At 40.3% G+C, this 18,305-nt stretch overlaps 1 protein-coding gene across 2 annotated transcripts in view; it reads right to left on the bottom strand.

Annotated features, from left to right (window-relative positions):
* BNC2 (basonuclin zinc finger protein 2) overlaps positions 1-17,980 on the bottom strand; it is a 407,165-nt gene extending 389,185 nt beyond the window's left edge. Inside the window, exon 1 of one of the 2 annotated variants that reach the window (XM_072154124.1) lies at positions 17,142-17,980. In XM_072154124.1, coding sequence (XP_072010225.1) covers positions 17,142-17,144 — 3 coding nt within the window. In that variant the 5' untranslated portion in view covers positions 17,145-17,980. The remainder of the gene's footprint in view (positions 1-17,141) is intronic. The other variant, XM_072154104.1, reaches the window with a different exon arrangement.
* Positions 17,981-18,305: the final 325 nt, after the last annotated feature.

Genomic DNA, 18,305 nt, shown 5'->3' with positions numbered 1-18,305 from the left:
TGGTAGCACTGAATACATAACTTTTTTTATCGCTATTTGGAACATTTTTGTAAAGGGGTTTTATGAAAAATGTACATTGATTTATTGTACAGATTGTTACGATACCAAATATGTGAGGACCATAAATCTTCTGACTATGGCCGGATTCTTCTCATGAATAGTTTCTCTTGTCTGCACACTTCAGTGCTCTCTTCCTCCTGCTCCTCCACCCTGCATTACAAGACCAGCGCAGACACAGGCACTTCCTGCCAGTAAGCAGTGTGCAGATACTTACTCTACAAGCTACAGACAAATAAGTTCTTTATCTGAGGGAGGCATGTAGGAGAGCTGACTGTGTTATAGGTGAGTTAGCTAAGAATGTCAACTTTTTTTATCCATTTCATGGATTTCATCATCTCTCATCTCTAATCTGTCTCATCTCTCTTTTCCTATGTGTCAGATACTAGTAAAATGTATAGAAGCTAAATAAAAGTTTACATAAACCTTGGACTATGATAATGTAAGCCCATTGTAATCACACAGCAACTCACAGCACAGAGGAATCATGAAGAGAGTCCCCGCCAACACTCTGGAATTTTAGACTGACCATCCCTGAGTGATAAGAGCTAAAACAGCAATAAACCTAAGTAAAATTGTACAGTAATGGGGTTAAAAGTTATCTTTATTGTGTAAACATCAATAGGGGATTAAACTTTAAGAACTTTCTCTAATGGGCAAACCCGTTAAAGTGATTGGTGAGGATGTAGTACTGGACCCTAAAAATGGATTTCATTGGTGGACCATAGACTTTCCATAGATAGAGCTGAGTAACTAAATACTAGAAATAAATTTAAAAATCCCTGGAAACTTTTGTTCTGGAATTCATTTAATGTAAAGAAAACCTACCATTTGATTTGATGCATTATGAAGCAAACATACCTTGAGAATGCTGTAGCTACACTGATGCAGGCTCATATCTTGTTTAATTCCTACACTGAGTGGTTTTACTGATAAAACAGATATATCATTATGATAATGAAGCTCTGTTGCTTCTATGGCTGGTTCAGCGCTACTCCTAGCATGTGAGTTTTTCACTGCAGGAGAGGATGATGCAATCCCTGGGTTGTGCTTGAAGGCTGAATAATCAATCGCTGCACCATCCCCCAGCTGCTGTGTATGAGTGATCCAGCTCAGGTTGATTAGTCATGTCTTGACTAACATCCATTTGTAATTACAAGCTCTGGGCCTAATGTGTTTATCCAGGCAGCCAGCCTGAAACAGCTTTCCCAAGGTCCTGAATGTTATAATTGCTTTTTCAGCAAAACCACTCAGCTCAGGGATTAACCAAGACATGATCCTGCATGAGTGTAGCGGCAGCAGTCTCAAGGTATGCTTGCTTCATAATGCATCAAATCAAATGGTAGGTTTCCTTTAATTGTTTATTTCTATTATTTATTTATGAGACATTTTAGTCTGCAGAATTCAAAAATGAATGGAAAAGCTCAACTTCTATCAGTTTAATTGATAAAATACTTTAAATAGCTTCATCCTGACGTAGATAGAAATTTAATTTTCCACTATGCTAAAAATGCTGATTCAAAAGTAAAAAGACTTGTCTGAATCATGTGGTGATGCATGAGTGGTCACATGATACGCAGACCCATCATACCAGTCACGCTCAGATTTGTATCTGTTTGTGTAAAGTGAATTACAGATTTCATTTCCTATTTCTGATGACAACTGAGAAGTAACAGCATACTAGAAGTACACTATTTAGGTGATTTATCAAGCTGTCTGCGCCTAAATTGTGAGGTAATTTGCACCAAAAAAAGTCTGAAATATTCTAGGCACTTTTCCAATTTGTACAAAAGGGGTGTGATCATGGAAAAGGGGGCTTCACTGCAAAAAGTCAGTGCACCAAGTTGAGTTAATGCGCCAAAAAGTATGACTCGACAGTCGCTGATGGACCCAAGTGCAAAGTCTGTGGCAGCCCGCCCAACTATAATCCATAATAATAATAGTTCCTTATTTATATAGTGCACACAGATTATGCAGCACTGTACGGAGCTTGCCAAATTGGTCACTGTCCCCAATGAGGCTCACAATCTAATCAACCTACCTGTATGTTTTGGAGTGTGGGAGGAAACCAGAGTACCCCCACACAAACATAGAGAGAACATACAAACTGTTTACAGTTGTTGACCCTGGGATGTGAACCCTGGTCCCCAGCTGTGCAAGGCTGTAATGCTAACCACTAAGCCACCCCTGGGTCCTGGGTTCAAGTCCCATCCAGGTCAACATCTGCAAAGATGCAAAAAGTTTGTATCTTCTCTCTGTGTTTACGTGGGTTTCCTCCCACACTCCCAAACATACTGGTAGGTTGATTAGATTGTGAGCCTCATTGGGGACAGGGACTGATTTGGCAAGCTCTGTGCAGTGCTGCGTAATTTGTGTGCACTATATAAATAAAGTAAAAGGAGCATGGCCTCACACCAAAAAAAAACCAACAGCACTGTGTCCTAGTTTTCTGGCATAAAGTAAGCCAACTAATAGGAGATCAATATACAGTTGAACAAAACCAACATAGGGTAACAATGTGCCAAAAAAGGAGGGATTCTATGGTACTGACCAAGTACCCTATGAAGTATATTACCGGACAAAACAATCATTGGGAAACATGAAAATCAAACTAATTGTACATCCCTTCGTGGTTTTTTAAAAATTGTCCTAGGTGGGACGCAAAGAGGGTTGTATACCAGGCAGCAGGTGGTGAAATCACTTATATCAAGAAAATATCATAGTATAATTGGCAACTATGGCCATAAGGAATCCATTGGTATAAATGGGAGAAGCCCAATAGTGTGTATGAGTATAAACTACATAAGAATACCAGAAGAAGTTCCTATCAAAGAAGGAAATAATCAAATAAAGATGGCTTACCCATTTGGACAACACCGCTGCACCGGGATGACAACCGCCCCATTTCTTATTGCCATAGTTGCCAATCATACTATGATATTTTCTTGATATACCGTATATACTCGAGTATAAGCCAACCCGAGTATAAGCCGAGACCCCTAATTTTACCACCGAAAACTGGGAAAACCTATTGACTCGAGTATAAGCCAAGGGTGTAGTATACAGCCTGTCCCAAGTAGTATACAATCAGCCTGCCCCCATGAAGTATACAGCCAGCCCCCATGTAGTATACAGCCAGCCCCCAGTAGTATGCAGCTTGCCCCCAGTAGTATACAGCTTGCCCCCAGTAGTATACAGCTTGCCCCCAGTAGTATACAGCTTGCCCCCAGTAGTATACAGCCTGCCCCCCAGTAGTATACAGCTTGTCCCCTTGCAGTATACAGCCTGCCCCCGTAGTATACAGCTTGCCCCCAGTACTATACAGCTTGCCCCCCGTAGTATACAGCCTGCACCCAGTAGTATACAGCCTGCCCCCAGTAGTATACAGCTTGCCCCCAGTAGTATACAGCTTGCCCCCAGTAGTATACAGCTTGCCCCCAGTAGTATACAGCCTGCCCCCAGTAGTATACAGCCTGCCCCCAGTAGTACACAGCACAGCCCCCAGTAGTATACAGCTTGTCCCCAGTAGTATACAGCCTGCCCCCATCAGTATACAGTCTGCCCTCAGTAGTATACAGCAGCCCCTATACAGATAAAGAAATAAACTTAATACTCACCCTCCGTTGTCCCGATGTTCGTCGTGGCTCCCGGCGGCTTCCGATCCCCATCGCGGCTCCCGGCGGTTTCTTCACTCTGTCGCCGCTGATGACGTCATCCGCGACAGCGTCGCATCACAGTGTGCGACGCCCAGCGCGATCTCCCGGCCAGTGAAGAAGCCGCCGGGAGCCGCGACAGGGATCGGGAGCCGCCGGGAGCCACGAGGAACATCGGGGACACCGGAGGGTGAGTATTAATGTATTTATTTTCATCATTGACTCGTGTATAAGCCGAGGCGAGGTTTTTCAGCACATTTTTTGTGCTGAAAATCTCGGCTTATACACGAGTACATACGGTACTCGAGTATAAGCCGACTCGAGAATAAGCCGAGACCCCTAATTTTACCACTAAAAACTGGGAAAACCTATTGACTTGAGTATAAGCCGAGGGTGGGAAATGGATTGGTCACAGACCCCCCCCCCCCCCAAGATATGGCCAGCCAGCCCCCTATAGTATACAGCCTGCCCCCAGTAGTATACAGCCATCCCAGCCTGCCCCCAGTAGTATACAGCCACCCCAGCCTGCCCCCAGTAGTATACAGCCTGCCCCCAGTAGTATACAGCCTGCCCCCAATAGTATACAGCACTGCCCAGCCTGCCCCCAGTAGTATACAGCACTGCCCAGCTTGCCCTCCAGTAGTATACAGCACTGGCCAGCTTGCCCCCAGTAGTATACAGCGCTGCCCAGCCTGCCCCCAGTATTATACAGCGCTGCCCAGCCTGCCCCCAGTAGTATACAGCACTGCCAGCCTGCCCCCAGTAGTATACAGCGCTGCCCAGCCTGCCCCCAGTAGTATACAGTGCTGCCCAGCCTGCCCCCAGAAGTATCCAGCCCGATCTGCAGCGCTGCTCCCCCAATGTCCATGCGGGTCCTCTTCTGGCTTCCGCGCCGTTTTCTGTACATCGCGCTGGGCGCCGCCATTGCTCTTTCCCGGGCGGCGCCTAGTATGACGTCAGCAGCGGCGCCCGGGAGAGAGCAATGGCGGCGCCCAGCGCGATGTACAGGAGACAGAAGACGGGCACGGAAGCCAGAAGAGGACCCGCGCGGACATCGGGGGAGCAGCGCTGCAGATCGGGGCCACCGGAGGGTGAGTATATAAGTTTATTATTTTTTAAGTGTGGTATTTTAACTTGTGACTCGTGTATAAGCCGAGGGGACGTTTTTCAGCACATTTTTTGTGCTGAAAAACTCGGCTTATACATGAGTATATACGGTAAGTGATTTCACCACCTGCTGCCTGGTATACAACCCTCTTTGTGTCCCATCTAGGACAGTTTTTAAAAAACAATGTATTTTCTTTTATTAATAAAGTATTTTTCTGACTACATTAATTTTTGTTTGTATTATTCAACAATCTTTATTGGTGTTTTTCTCAACCCTTCCACGAAGGGATGTACAATGAGTTTGATTAACTAATAGGAGGTGAAGAGTACCACTAGACAGCCTTATACTAGGACAGATTTATCCTCCAGCATTAGACACTTTTATAAATCTGGTGCAGAATAAGACTGTCTAACCATAGGACAATTTTTATAAATCTGCCCCAATATGCTATCTGTATTCTATGGGTCACCCCAATTATGGCTATTCCCAATTTATTTAGCTTTTTATCATTGACTTGTTTTGCAGAATATAGAGGTGTTTTGGTGAGACATTTGCTTGTTTGTGCATCACCATGCATTTTATTGTATGAGACTTGGCGATACCCAATATTTACTGTTTTTTTGGTGATTTTCACTTTTTTTGAATCTTATTGGGCATTAGGGGATCTCTAGTCTTTTTATAATTTTTTTCTTCACTTTTATCATTTATTCACTTGTTCAGTGCAATATACTTATGTATTGCCGCATATTACATCAGTTATAATATGCATTATTATCACAGGTATTCCCATGACCCATATCGCGGGTTGCAGGCTCACCAGTGCCCAAGTGCCAGCGCTACTCACCTGTCCCCTCTCCTGATTCCCGTCATTGCTCTGTACATGCGGCCTTGTGTCCAAGGAAATTTAAAGGGCCAGCGCACCATTAATTGGCGCTGGCCATTTTCCCAGAAGGCTTTTTAATCCTGCCTCTCCCATCACACCCTGCCGGATCTTTGTGCCTATGCCTTAAAGCTCCCCAGTGATATTCATGCATCCCTGTGTGTTCCTGCTCCTGTGTTCCCATGTTCCAGTATTCCTGCGTCCCTGTGTTCCCGTTCCCATCTGCCTGGACCTCCCATTGCTGACCTCGGATTGGACTTGATCTTGCATCTCTGCCACCTGCCTTGACCCTGTGCCTGAACCTGACCACAAGACTGTCTCCTGCTAAGGTACCTCGACCTCGGCTGCCACTGCGGGCTAGTCGCACCTGTGGAACGACCTGGTGGTACCATGCCGCAACAAGACCATCCCGCTTTGTGGCGGGCTCTGGTGAAGACCAGGTGCCCCTTAAATTCCGGTTCCGTGTGTCGGTTAGTACCACCTCCTGCAGTGGTCCAGTGTATCCACTCTTACCGAATCCTGACAATTCTGCACTGGCTGAAAGAAGCACTGCATTCAGCATTATCTAGTAGGCATCTTCTGTAGGCCCTGGGTTCCTTCATATGACCCCAAGGTTGCCATGGAAGCAGTCAGCACCTTCGTGCCTGGCAAGGAGATGTTGATTGTCTGGGTAAGTGCCCAGCAATGCCCTATAGACCGCAGCATCTATAGGGTTTAACAGTCGGGATCGAAAGTATTGCTCGGGATGGCATGGGCTCTGCCTCTGAGCTTGTGTGATCGCTAAGACGAACATGTATGTCCAGATGTGGCAAGAGACCACATTTCCTGACCTACCTGTCAGGAGCATGTCCAGATGCTTTAGGGGTTAATGAATTTAATATTGTATATAATATAACCACTAAATTGCTATTATCAATAGGACTTATTTATATTATTTTATGACTTTCATATATTATTTTATTATTTATTTGTTCATATTTTGACACATACATTTGTCTACCAAATGTATTTTCTCCCTTAAGTAACAAGTCCAGTATTTAAAATAACTTTAATATAGAATTCTCAGTTGTACATAATTTTTATAATGAAAGAAGTTATTATCAGTAGTTCAAGGCCACACTAAAATCACGTACTAACTTTCATTTTCTTCTTTGTTAGCCTTATCTAAACTGTCATGCAGGTGCAGAAAACATAACGTCATATACAAGAGAATAATAAGCCAGATAGAAAGGCTTTTATAGTCATTATTAATATCAATTGATTAACATGGACCGTGAAGTAAGCTGGGTGGCATTTTAATGGTCTGCTCATATCTTCCAACTTCACATGATTCAAGAATTTTTAGCATTAGCTGCTTGCACAGTGAAGAAAAGTATGATTCTTCAGGTTTCATATCATTTTTAAAAAAGGCGATATTGAGAGCAGAATGCAATTTATCATTCAGAAGCTGTACTCTTTCTCGCAGTTCTTAAAACTCTTGAGGACCTATGAGTGATAAACAAAAAGCCTTGTATTGGGCTCTTGGAAATACGACAGCAGAATTATTTGCTGTCTCTGCATCTGGTTGAAAGAATTTGTACAATTCATTCAGAATTTGTATCGCAAAAACATTCTCCCGTTGCCAGACTGGCCTTGACTCTGCAAAAGCAATCTGTTTTTATAATGAACAGCAACTAAATTGCCGTCGTACATAGATTTAACCCCTTTGCCAAGTAGACAAAAGGTTATCTTGAACAGAAAATATGCAAAATAAAGAATGATGATATGAATATCAAATATGCACACATAAGGAAAACACTACATGATAGAGGACATATGTCGTTTTCTGCATTTTAAAAAAAATGTCACAAAACACTTTGTTAGTTCACACAGCATTTTGTGATTATATATTGAGCATTCAAGGGATATTCTAGTTACATGAAGTGAAAACTTGTTTGTACAATTTATGTGTCTAAGCAGGTTTCTAGCAGTTCTCTTTTGAAATGATACTTTTGTAGGCAATCCAGCCCAATGTTTCCTTTTTGTAACCTCTTGATACCTGTAAATTCTTATAGGGCTTGTTCCTACAAGTGCAGTACTCTCCGGGTATCAAGGGCTGGTCTGTGTAGAAAGAAGAGCCATCAGCCAGGGCCACTTCTGCCATGGGGCGGGGTGATGATCCCAACTCAGGGAGTAGATTGCGGACCCTTGGCAAGTCCATGCTACCTGAAATTTCAATTATGTCTGTGCCTGTATCAGTACCACAATGAGAGTGGTGCAACACAGATCCGGCTGTGTGCTCCGCCCTGCAGGACACAGAAGGGACTAGTTGGCAGATAAAATATAACTTTTATTATTTTATATTAAAATATTAATTTATTGTTTCTTTTTCTAACAATACACAAGATTAATTAAAAGTGCGAGCACAAATGAACTTGTCAGGCAAGAACTGGAGGTATTATACTCCTGCATGCAAAAAATTGATCCCTTCTTTTTTTTTATATTATTATATTGTTCCCTATGATTTGTAAAGCACTATGGAATTTGATGGCCCTATATAAAGATTATTATTATTGTCAATGCATGCATTTCCTATACCTTGAGGGATTTTGAAAGAGTATAATATAAAAGTTTTAGATATTAGATTGTAACTGGTGAATTTTTTATTAGATCAGGTTTACTTTATCTTGTCTTTCTTTCTTATAGTGAAAATGCTGTAGTGGAGTACTTTAATTGCTGTGGGTATAATATCTACTGGTGAAGGGAGAGCTGTGTATACTATCTACTGGGGGAAGGGTGGCTGTGTATATTATCTACCTGGGAAACTTTCCATACATTCTACTGGGGGTCTGTTTATACTGTCTACTGGTGAGGGCTATGCATACTGTCTACTGGGGGTTGCGTTGCTCTATATACTGTCCACTGGAAGTGGTGTGGCTCTCTTTACTGTCTACTGAGGGATGTATGTCTCTGTATACTGTCTATTGGGGGTGGTGTGGCTCGATATACTGTCTACAGGGGTGGCGTGCCTCCATATACCATCTTCTGGGGGTGGGATGGCTCTATATATTTTGTCCATGGGGGTTCTGTTTATACGGTCACTAGGTGGCCTTGTATGGAGTGCTATATATAATTTAATTTGGGGGTATGTGTATGGGAGCTGTTATAAATAAATTAGGCAAATTGTATATGAATTAAACAGGTGTGTACATAAATTAGCAGGGTGCTGTAGTTCAGGGGGTCTGTTATATAATAAATTGTGGGTGCTGTACATACCATAATTTATTTGGGGAACTATACAAAGGATGTTTTATATGGGGTATAGTGTGTTTAGTCATGTTGTGAGGGTAATATACATTTAGGAACATGCTCCATTATACTGTTAATGACTGTTGTTGTTTTTTTAGGGGCACAGTGTGGAGATGTTCTGCACTGAGCTGAAGACATTTCATTGTGAAATCAGCAGATATAATCCATGACTGGGAGAAATTGTAATGATTTTCTCCTGATTGAGCAGATCATCACCTGAAAGATGCTAGACACTATTGTCACTAATGTCTGCGTCCTTGACTGACTACTAGTGTGTGGGTGGGGGAACAGCATTTTAGATTTTCACCTCAGGCAGCAAAAAGGTTAGAAGCAGCCGTACCCTCAGCCAGTCACATGCTAGCATTGTCAACATCATGTCAGACTTGTGTGAAATCTATTCACCTAAGAAGTTAAAGTGATAGATAAGAGCTCAGGGGGAACTGAAGCAGGGGAGAAAGTGAAAGCCAGTAGAGAGATTTATATGTAAGAATGATTTTTGAAAAAAAATAAGCTAAATAGGACAGTAGAAATTACTTTTAATATTCTATTCAATATTATATACAGGCAATCCCAAGTTAATAAAATTGAAAATTAAAGGGGTATTCTCATCTGGGCACTTACATTCAGTTTCATTAATCTTCCATATATAAACATTTCTTCAATTGGATGTTATTAAAAAAAATGTTCCTGTGTGAAGATAATTGTTTATAAATGTAACCATGTTGTCCCTTAGAAACGAGATAGCTTCCTCGGATACGGCCACGTCTGATAGATTGAGTGCACAAAGAAACAAAAGGTTATTATATATAGATTGTCCGGGAGTTACTACATGTCACACAACCGTCCTGTGGTAATGATCGCTGAATCCTGTTGGTTTGGCAGGACTCTATAGCGCATGTCTGGCCACCGCTGCCAGAGTCTGACGTGGTCGTATCCGAGGAAAGTATCTCGTTTCTAAGGGACAGAATAACTACATTTATGAGAAATTATCTTCACACAGGAACATTTTTTTTAATAACATCCAATTGAAGAAATGTTTACATATGGCAAATGAATTTAATTAAATGTAAATGCCCAGATGGGAATACCCCTTTAAGGCATCATACATTCAGTTGATAGTAGATCTATTGGTCCATAATGTATGAAATTCAATAGTAATCTGTAAAAAATAGTAGCATGATTTACTACATAGAATATTATTAAATAATCAATCATTAAAAGCTATGTTTCCAGACAGGAAGACCATGTCTATTGGAGGAAACATATGACTGTACATCAAGTGTCTGTGATCTCATGATGTTTGGCTTTATTGTATGGTGAGGGCTAAATATAAATCATAAGTCCATATACTGTTTTCTGCTATTTTTTAACTATATTCATAGACTGCTGAGCATTGATTAGAGGATTGGGTAAAAAACGGTTTTGACAGGTTCGTCCTAATGCCACGAAAAATTTACGAATTTAAAAATGTATAAAATGCTGTTAATGTCAGTGCACTTGAAGAATGTATGTGTAGTGATGAGTAGACTTGACCGGCACTGTTTGTGGAGGAGGAGGTACCTATAATGACAGTGAGGGGCAGCTAGAAATTTGAAATAATTGTCCTTTCCAAGGCAGTGTGAAGTACTGCATGTGTATTCCCAGAATTGATAGGCCACATAAAATTAAGGAATTGGTCAATTACATCACAAAGAGTGTCTCAAGTTCCATTATATTGTCTTCAACTTTCTGCATCTCTTTTGTGCAAAGCCCTTAGTTCAAAACAGCAAGGATGTCTCAGCCACAAGTCACTAATGATTGCTCCTAGATGGGATTCCATGTGCCATCTGTAGTATCCTTGATTACAGGAGCATTGAACTTTGGACATTTGTGGACATTTGATATTTTCAGCACATATTACTTTATTTTACATCAAGGGTTAACTTGTATTAATCTATAGTGTTTTGTTATATACATTCTGACTGTGTATCATTAACTAAAGAGAAGCTAGCCAGTTGCTGTTTGGAAAGTTGTTTACCACTTTAGAACCTTTTTACCATAGAATATTAGGGGGACTCAATGTAAGTCTATGGGAACAGTCCCAGCTCCTAGTGTCTTGCAGTTAGGGAACAGAGCTTGGAGGAGAAGACTGCCATTCTACCAGAACAACCAGTAGAAGAAGCTGAAACAGGGATACTCTGCCATTGACCCTAGCCTCCTAGCATCATGCCTTATCATCCCAACCGGAGAGCAGCAACACATAGTGATACCTCAACAGTGCCTTGTGGACCCAGCATAGCACTGAACATCCATTTGCCCCAGTTGCAGGCATAGAGCTCCCACATGTCCAACAACTTGTGTTGAACAATAGATATATGAACAGCGGTTTATTGCAGGACATCTACCATGAAGATGATGATGATGAAACCAATGTGCCAACTTCTGCAGCTTTCTGGCAATGTTGGGGCAGTGGTGAGGGATTGGTGGGAGAAGATCTGAGTCATGATGACAACGTCCTAGATCCAACATCACTCAAAGGCAATACCAATTTGGAGGAAGAGGTGGTGGTCACAATGCTGTAGATAGATGTGGAAAGGTGCAAAGGCACCTTTGGTAGCCCATATGATATTTTTTCAAGTAATATGCAGAAGACAAAACATGTGTCATTTGCATGTAGTGCCACCAGTCCCTGAAGCAAACAGCAATCTGTGCACTACATGTTTGACAAGGCCCCAGCAAACAAAACATAAGCTGCAGAGAATGACACACCAAAAAAACATGGAAACACCAACTGGAAACTGCTTCAGTTGTCTAAGCCTCTACCACCTCTCGAGTGACAAAGCAGCCTGTCACCTCAAAGTAAGTATGTGATACTACAAGCAGCAGCATCACAACAACCATCCCCAAGCCTGCCCACACCATCTCAAGGAAGCATTCATCTTTCTATACCCCAAACTGGATAAAAAGCAGAGGTTTGGCCGATCTCGCCTACAAGCACTAGTCCTGACTGAGCATTGCATAATTACTGCACATAAAAAAGCCACTATTTCAGCTGCTGGAGACAGAGAGTTGGTAAAATGTTATGACGCTGGCTGTCCCACAATACCTTATTCCCAGCCACTAAAACTGTTCTGGGTTCAGTGGCAGCACAATTTAGCAGTAGCTACCAAAGTAACAGGGGCACTAAGGAAATAAAATGAACAGACAGGGAAGATGTAGGCACCAAGGCTGTAGTTTTACTGTTTAGAATGCTTTAAAGAAAGTCAAAATTTAGGCTTTTACATTTTGGAACATGCAGGAACTGCAAACTATACTGCAGCAGCACCTTTAAGATTTTGAGGGAATGGCAAACTATAATGAGACAGCACCTTTAAGAGTTTGTTGGAACTGCAATCTATACAGAGATTTTACCTTTAAGATACTTCTGAATGATGCTGTAAATAATGATGGTACTAACTCAGGTCCTGCTCTACAGCAGCCTATCAGTTGCTTAAAGCAGTTCTTCATAGTAACCTCAAAATGGCAATTATTTCACATTTCTAACTGTCCCTAATCACAGCAGCCTCCTGTCCTATTTGAGACGTCCCTGCCTATCTGGCTGAGAAGAATCCTCCCCCTAGCTCTGTCTCCTGTGTCTTATGGCGTCTGGGATTTACATCAGATTCACATGTCCCACCTGGCCAATCACAACATTGCCCACAAGGACATGTCTGTGGTTGCTAAGGGCTCATATACCGGCATATGATAAAGGCCACGCCCCACCCCCACGCCAGTCGCAGTGGTTACATCAAAAGGTGTAGGCCTAGTGATGTATCCATCGGGTGGCTGAACCAATGAGCAAAACTTTGCATAAAAACCTGCAAAACAGTTTCGGGAGAATTTATTTTCCTGTAGATCAGGAGGCTTATTAGGTTAGTAACCTGATTTTTCCTTTTTTTTTTGGAAAACTTACCGAAACATTTTAAATAGCTATTTTTAACAGCCAAATAAAACAAAACAAATAATAAACATTATTAGTTATATATCCTTACAGCTTAGAACTAATAAAGACACATTGACATTTTCTTTAGATACCGGAAAAAGTACCCCATTTTTACGGCCTGTCCCGAAATTTATAGACCATACTTACCCTAATCATGAAAATCACTGCCTCTTAAAAATTCGATAACAACAACTTACTAAAGTGAATGAAGAGAAAGATGCATAATCAAAACTTTGGTACAATGCAAAAGATTTCTTAACCTTCTATATGAACTCCAAATAATTTACACTATATAAAATGGGTTGTCTAGTAGTAGGTTAAAGTGTCTGCTTTATGCCCCAGAATCAGCTTAATTCTTGTCCATTAATGGTTCCTAGAATTGTAGGTTAGCCTTACATGATAAAATGTAAAAGTATGTCTATAAACATATAGGTGGCTTCTATTATTTTGGCACAATTTGCGGCACAAAAAGAGAGCAGCTTAAAGCAAGTCTAAGGAGTTCTAAACCTTTTAGTCTATGTGCCAATTGATTAATCCCTCGTGCCACAAAATTATATCCCACTGAAAAATACAGCACGGTTCCAGCACCACCCTGCGCCAAAATTTATAAATTCCCCTTATACTTACATATTTTCATCCGTGCAAAAAATGTTGCTACATTTTATAATCATGTTGGCTCAGACAAACAGCACTGGGTTTCTGGGATTAAATTTAACCTAGGACATCTGTATGGTTTTGTATGTTTTTTGTCAGGTACTATGTTTTCCTCACACAAATAGCTGATAAGCTTTCTATGAAATTGACCATAGTGTGCATAATGCAATAGGTACATTAGATTGTGAGCTTCATTAGTACAGGGACACACGAGGTTGAGGACATGGTCTCTGTACAGCCTAGTAACACATTTTTGCGCAATAGGAATGAATAAAGCAAATAAGCTAAACTTAATAAGCAAAATAAAGAAAACAATGTAATATTTAAAGAAATGCTAGAATATATATGAGAATATGTTTAAGGAGATTAATTTACCCTTGGTTACCAAAATACAAATTTCCAAATAGCGTATGTTATCCGTAACCCAGTACAAGATACAGCATGCAGCCTGCACTTAACACGTCATCTCGTCTCCACAAAAGCTTCATTGTTGACAAAACAGTGAATGCAGAAGAGCACACCTCAAACCTACTGCATAAAATGTGTGCTTAACCCTTATGCCAATTCTCTGTCATACATATCCTCAGCATCAGTACTGTGCTCTATGCTTTAGTCCACAACAGATTCCAAGTTGTTTTGGTCACAGTAGTCTCTTGAGGACTAATGTGAAGAAGAAAAAGATCAATTCACTAAAAAAGATCAAATAAGAAAACTGCGGGGACAGCACCAGGTCAGAGAGCCGAGAACTTTACAGACCTGCTCTTCTTTAACAAGTCTCTCTGGGGATGCTACATTGTAGCTCTCCATAGGCTTATTGAGCTGCATAACCCTCCTATGTTTTATTTCTCTAGGCCCAAGTGAATCATTCTGCTGCTGACAAGTTTGAGAGGGACTAAGGCAGCAACATGAAAGAACTTCTTCTTTCTTGTTTTAAGTAAACATTTTTTTTTTCTGCTCTTTCTTGAAAAGAGGACATAGTATTGACACGTGACATGGCAAGATGAAATAAGAGGTCCAGGATGGACTTGGAGCAGAGCAGATAAAAGTAATCAAATGACACTCCTGGAATGCAAATTGGCATTCTCCACTACAGCAATTGCACAACCATGAAACATCTCTGACAGCACGCAGGATTAGGACAGAATGTTATGTAAAGCGCAGAGAAAAGAATCTAGCACAATCTGAAACAGGCTTTGGTAGTTACATCTCTCCACTTTATTCTCCTGCAGCTTGTACAACTACTGCCTAGGAATTGTTCATTTACAAGCACGTTCAATAAAACACCCAAATAATTCTTCCTTTGTGGATTCTTTTTTTCCAACTAAAGGTGGGGATCACCAGCTTTGTGGAATAAACCACCAAACATTTGTAGCAGTTGAAAATAGTCTGCAGAACATTTTATAGTTTTTTTTATAGATACCTTGCATGGATATTTTCCATACTATACAGGGAATTTATAGTATTTTAAAATTGTACAATTTAGTAAAGCAAAGTGTGTGCCCCTGAAAGATAACAATAATAACAACAACAACAAATATTTATTTTGATGTTGACACCAATTTGGAACATGGAGTTATTCTTACAGATTAAAATGTATTTAATCTACTGGGCTCTGAATACTTTCATTGTTTTTTCTAAATTATGTAATGAAAATTTAGTGCACAGAAATGATAGCAATGACAATTTTTTTTTGTAGACTTAGAACATATGTATAATGTAATGTTTCCTATTTATTTATTTAACCCAAAACTTAATTCCTGCAATAGATGTCACGGCTACTCTGGCTTATGTTTTCTACTTAAATTAAACATCCATCTCTGATATAACATTCCTTAACTAAATAAAGACTGGACCATGGCATAACACACTTGCTGAGCTATGTAAACTGAAACACTAGCAACGACTTTTAATGGAACTTGTCACAGAGTTTGTCTTCCAAGAGACATGTATCTATGGCAGGATGGGGACAGGGAATTTTAGGCTGTTGTGTAGGGAAGCTATGAGACTGCAGGTTATCAAAGGATTTCATCACAGTTGATACCTAGAAACTGTTGGCTTCCTTAGCGTTCATTCTTACATACAAAGTGAATGCAAAGTCAGATCAAAATAGAAATACAAACTTCCCATTGTCAGCATAATATTAAATACATAATATAGAGTACTGTGGAATATTTTGGTAAATAAAATAGGCTTTATATATATGTATGTATATATATATATAGATAGATAGATAGATAGATAGATAGATATATGTGTGTGTGTGTATATATATATATATATATATATATATATATATATATATATATATATATATATATAGATAGATAGATATATGTTTCAGTTAATTAATGATACAAAAATAATAACAGAAAGTTATGTCTTAATTCACAAGTAGCTATAACTTAAGCATTACTCTATGTTTGGTTTTGGCCCCATAAAAAGGTGGGAACAACATTTACCTACTGTACTGTATTTGATAGGCGCTGTCTCTTTCTGCTAAACTACTTCATGTAACATGTGAAGTCTATAAAGTTAGCATGGAAAAGATTTTTAGTTTTAATGCCCATTTTCCTGTCAACATAGTTTTTGATGATTTTTGATGCCAACTGTCCATCAAGTTTACATCAGTAAAACTGAATCCATCATAGATTTAAAACTGCTTTTCAATCTACTTTTTCAGACTGCAGTGCTGTGTATAGGCAGCTCACAGTCCTTTCTTTCCATATCTCCTACTGCTTGCATTTGTGACAGGCCTATCTCCCTCCACTTAACCCTTTGATCAGTGGAACAAGACATGTCACATTAAGGAGAGCAGAGAGGCACACAAACAAAAAAAAATCCAAGCCAGTATATCTGGCCTTTGCCACTTAGAATAAGTGCAAGATGAACTCATCCTCCATCCAGACTCATGCTGCATTATATGTAAGTATTAAAGTATAGGAGGCTTTGATTGTGTAAAAAGAGCACCAATATCGGACAAAGCACTGGCAGTTAAAACCAGCATGTCAAAAGAGGTTGTAAAATTTTGCATAATCTAAACACATGTATCTACCACATCGAATGAAGAATATTTCTAGGATGTGGCAATCCAAAAGTTTATCATTAAATTTTATTAGCATCCTTTAGGTTCTCAAATATGAAACAGTATCTGCAGATACTGAAGAAATATTTACTTGGGAAAAATCTATGTACATATATGCCAAAACCTGATAAACACCCAAAGATCTGCACTGACAGGACACTTTGTAAACTGTGCTGCCACTTGCTGGCTTGTTTATGAGGCCAAAAGGTGTAGCAAAGGATACTCAGTAACCAAATACTGTCTGTGCATACTTTATACTAGTCATCCATCTATTAAACTCATTTATCAGTCTATCTCCATGTCTATTTCACAACTATTTATTCAGCCCAATTTATTAAACTATATATAGTTTAGTTAATAAAGTATACATAAAAAGATAACCCCCTGTAAAAGCTAGAAGCAGCAGCAGAGAAGTTAGTAATACATTGCCTATGCTATCATGTAAGGCAGAAGCTTACCATGGCTGCATGCTCCTGTGACTTTCTCTGAACTCCGGTGTGACTTTCTTCCCAGTAGCAGGAACAGTTTGTCAGTGTCTGTCCCAACTTTCCTCCTGTTAATAAACTCTCAGATCCTGTTTTGCTTTCCAGGCAAACTTGTCACTATTCTTGAGGTACTGTATGTGGTCATTCACTATTATATGGGATAGACAGGCAGGCGGGGGTTACCTCTGCCCAAAAGAAAGTTGAAGAAAGGCTGAAGACATCCAACTGCAGAGGTTGAGGGAGAGGGGAGTATGAAGGAGATGGGCGGAAAGCATAGCAATTCCCTCTGCCTGTGGATTTACTCTACCTAATGTGACTTAAAAAGGATCTGCTGTACATCAGCTCTAGACACTTTCCTGCAGAGGAGGAAGAGTTTGACCCTACTCATATACTGCATTACTGAGAGTCACTTCATCTGAAGGAAGGGGAATTGCTGACAAAAGGGGACAATAGTTGGATATTGAGGTCTTCAGTCTGTCTCCATGTTGATCACTCATACAGACACTTTGCTGAGTCTGAAATCGCCTTATCAGTACAGCTAGTCCAGACACTGCTCCATATATAAGGAGGGAGGGATAGAGGCTCAGGAACATTGACAGTACAAAGAAAGAAATGTTAGTTGCCTCCAAACTTGGCTTCTCTGGAAGAAGTTTAGGTTCTGTTGCCTGTGGCTTCTCCCAAGCCCCTGTGTTTCAGTGTGAATGTTAGTTTGGAAGAATTTGTTTCGTTTTTTTTCTCTGTTTTATGCTTTTCCTTTCCTCCTCCTCAGCCGTCACGGTGTAAGTTTGCAGGGTAAAGAGTCACATCTGTGTGTGACACTGAGCCAACCAAACTAACCCTGCCCTGGAGACACAAGAAAAATACAGAGGAGCCTGCATCACAATCTCTTGTAACATGTACAAGTATTAGCAATGTGCACACACCCTGCACTAAGAAAAGAGCAATTATACTTAATGAGGACAATGATCTAATTATCAACTGGCTTCTCACTGCAAAAAAGTTTACATACTGTCATATAAACATTAATATGTGTTCTACAACTTCAATTAAATGGCTTATCTGCAACTTGTCATTATAATGACCTGATATATTATCAGGTCATTAATATTGGGCAGCTGGGGAAGAATTCCTGACACT

This window comes from Engystomops pustulosus, chromosome 1, assembly GCF_040894005.1.
Source record: "Engystomops pustulosus chromosome 1, aEngPut4.maternal, whole genome shotgun sequence".
NCBI classification, from domain to species: Eukaryota; Metazoa; Chordata; class Amphibia; order Anura; family Leptodactylidae; genus Engystomops; species Engystomops pustulosus.
Note: the sequence above shows the minus strand (reverse complement) of the source record. Positions and strands in the feature narration are given on the sequence as shown.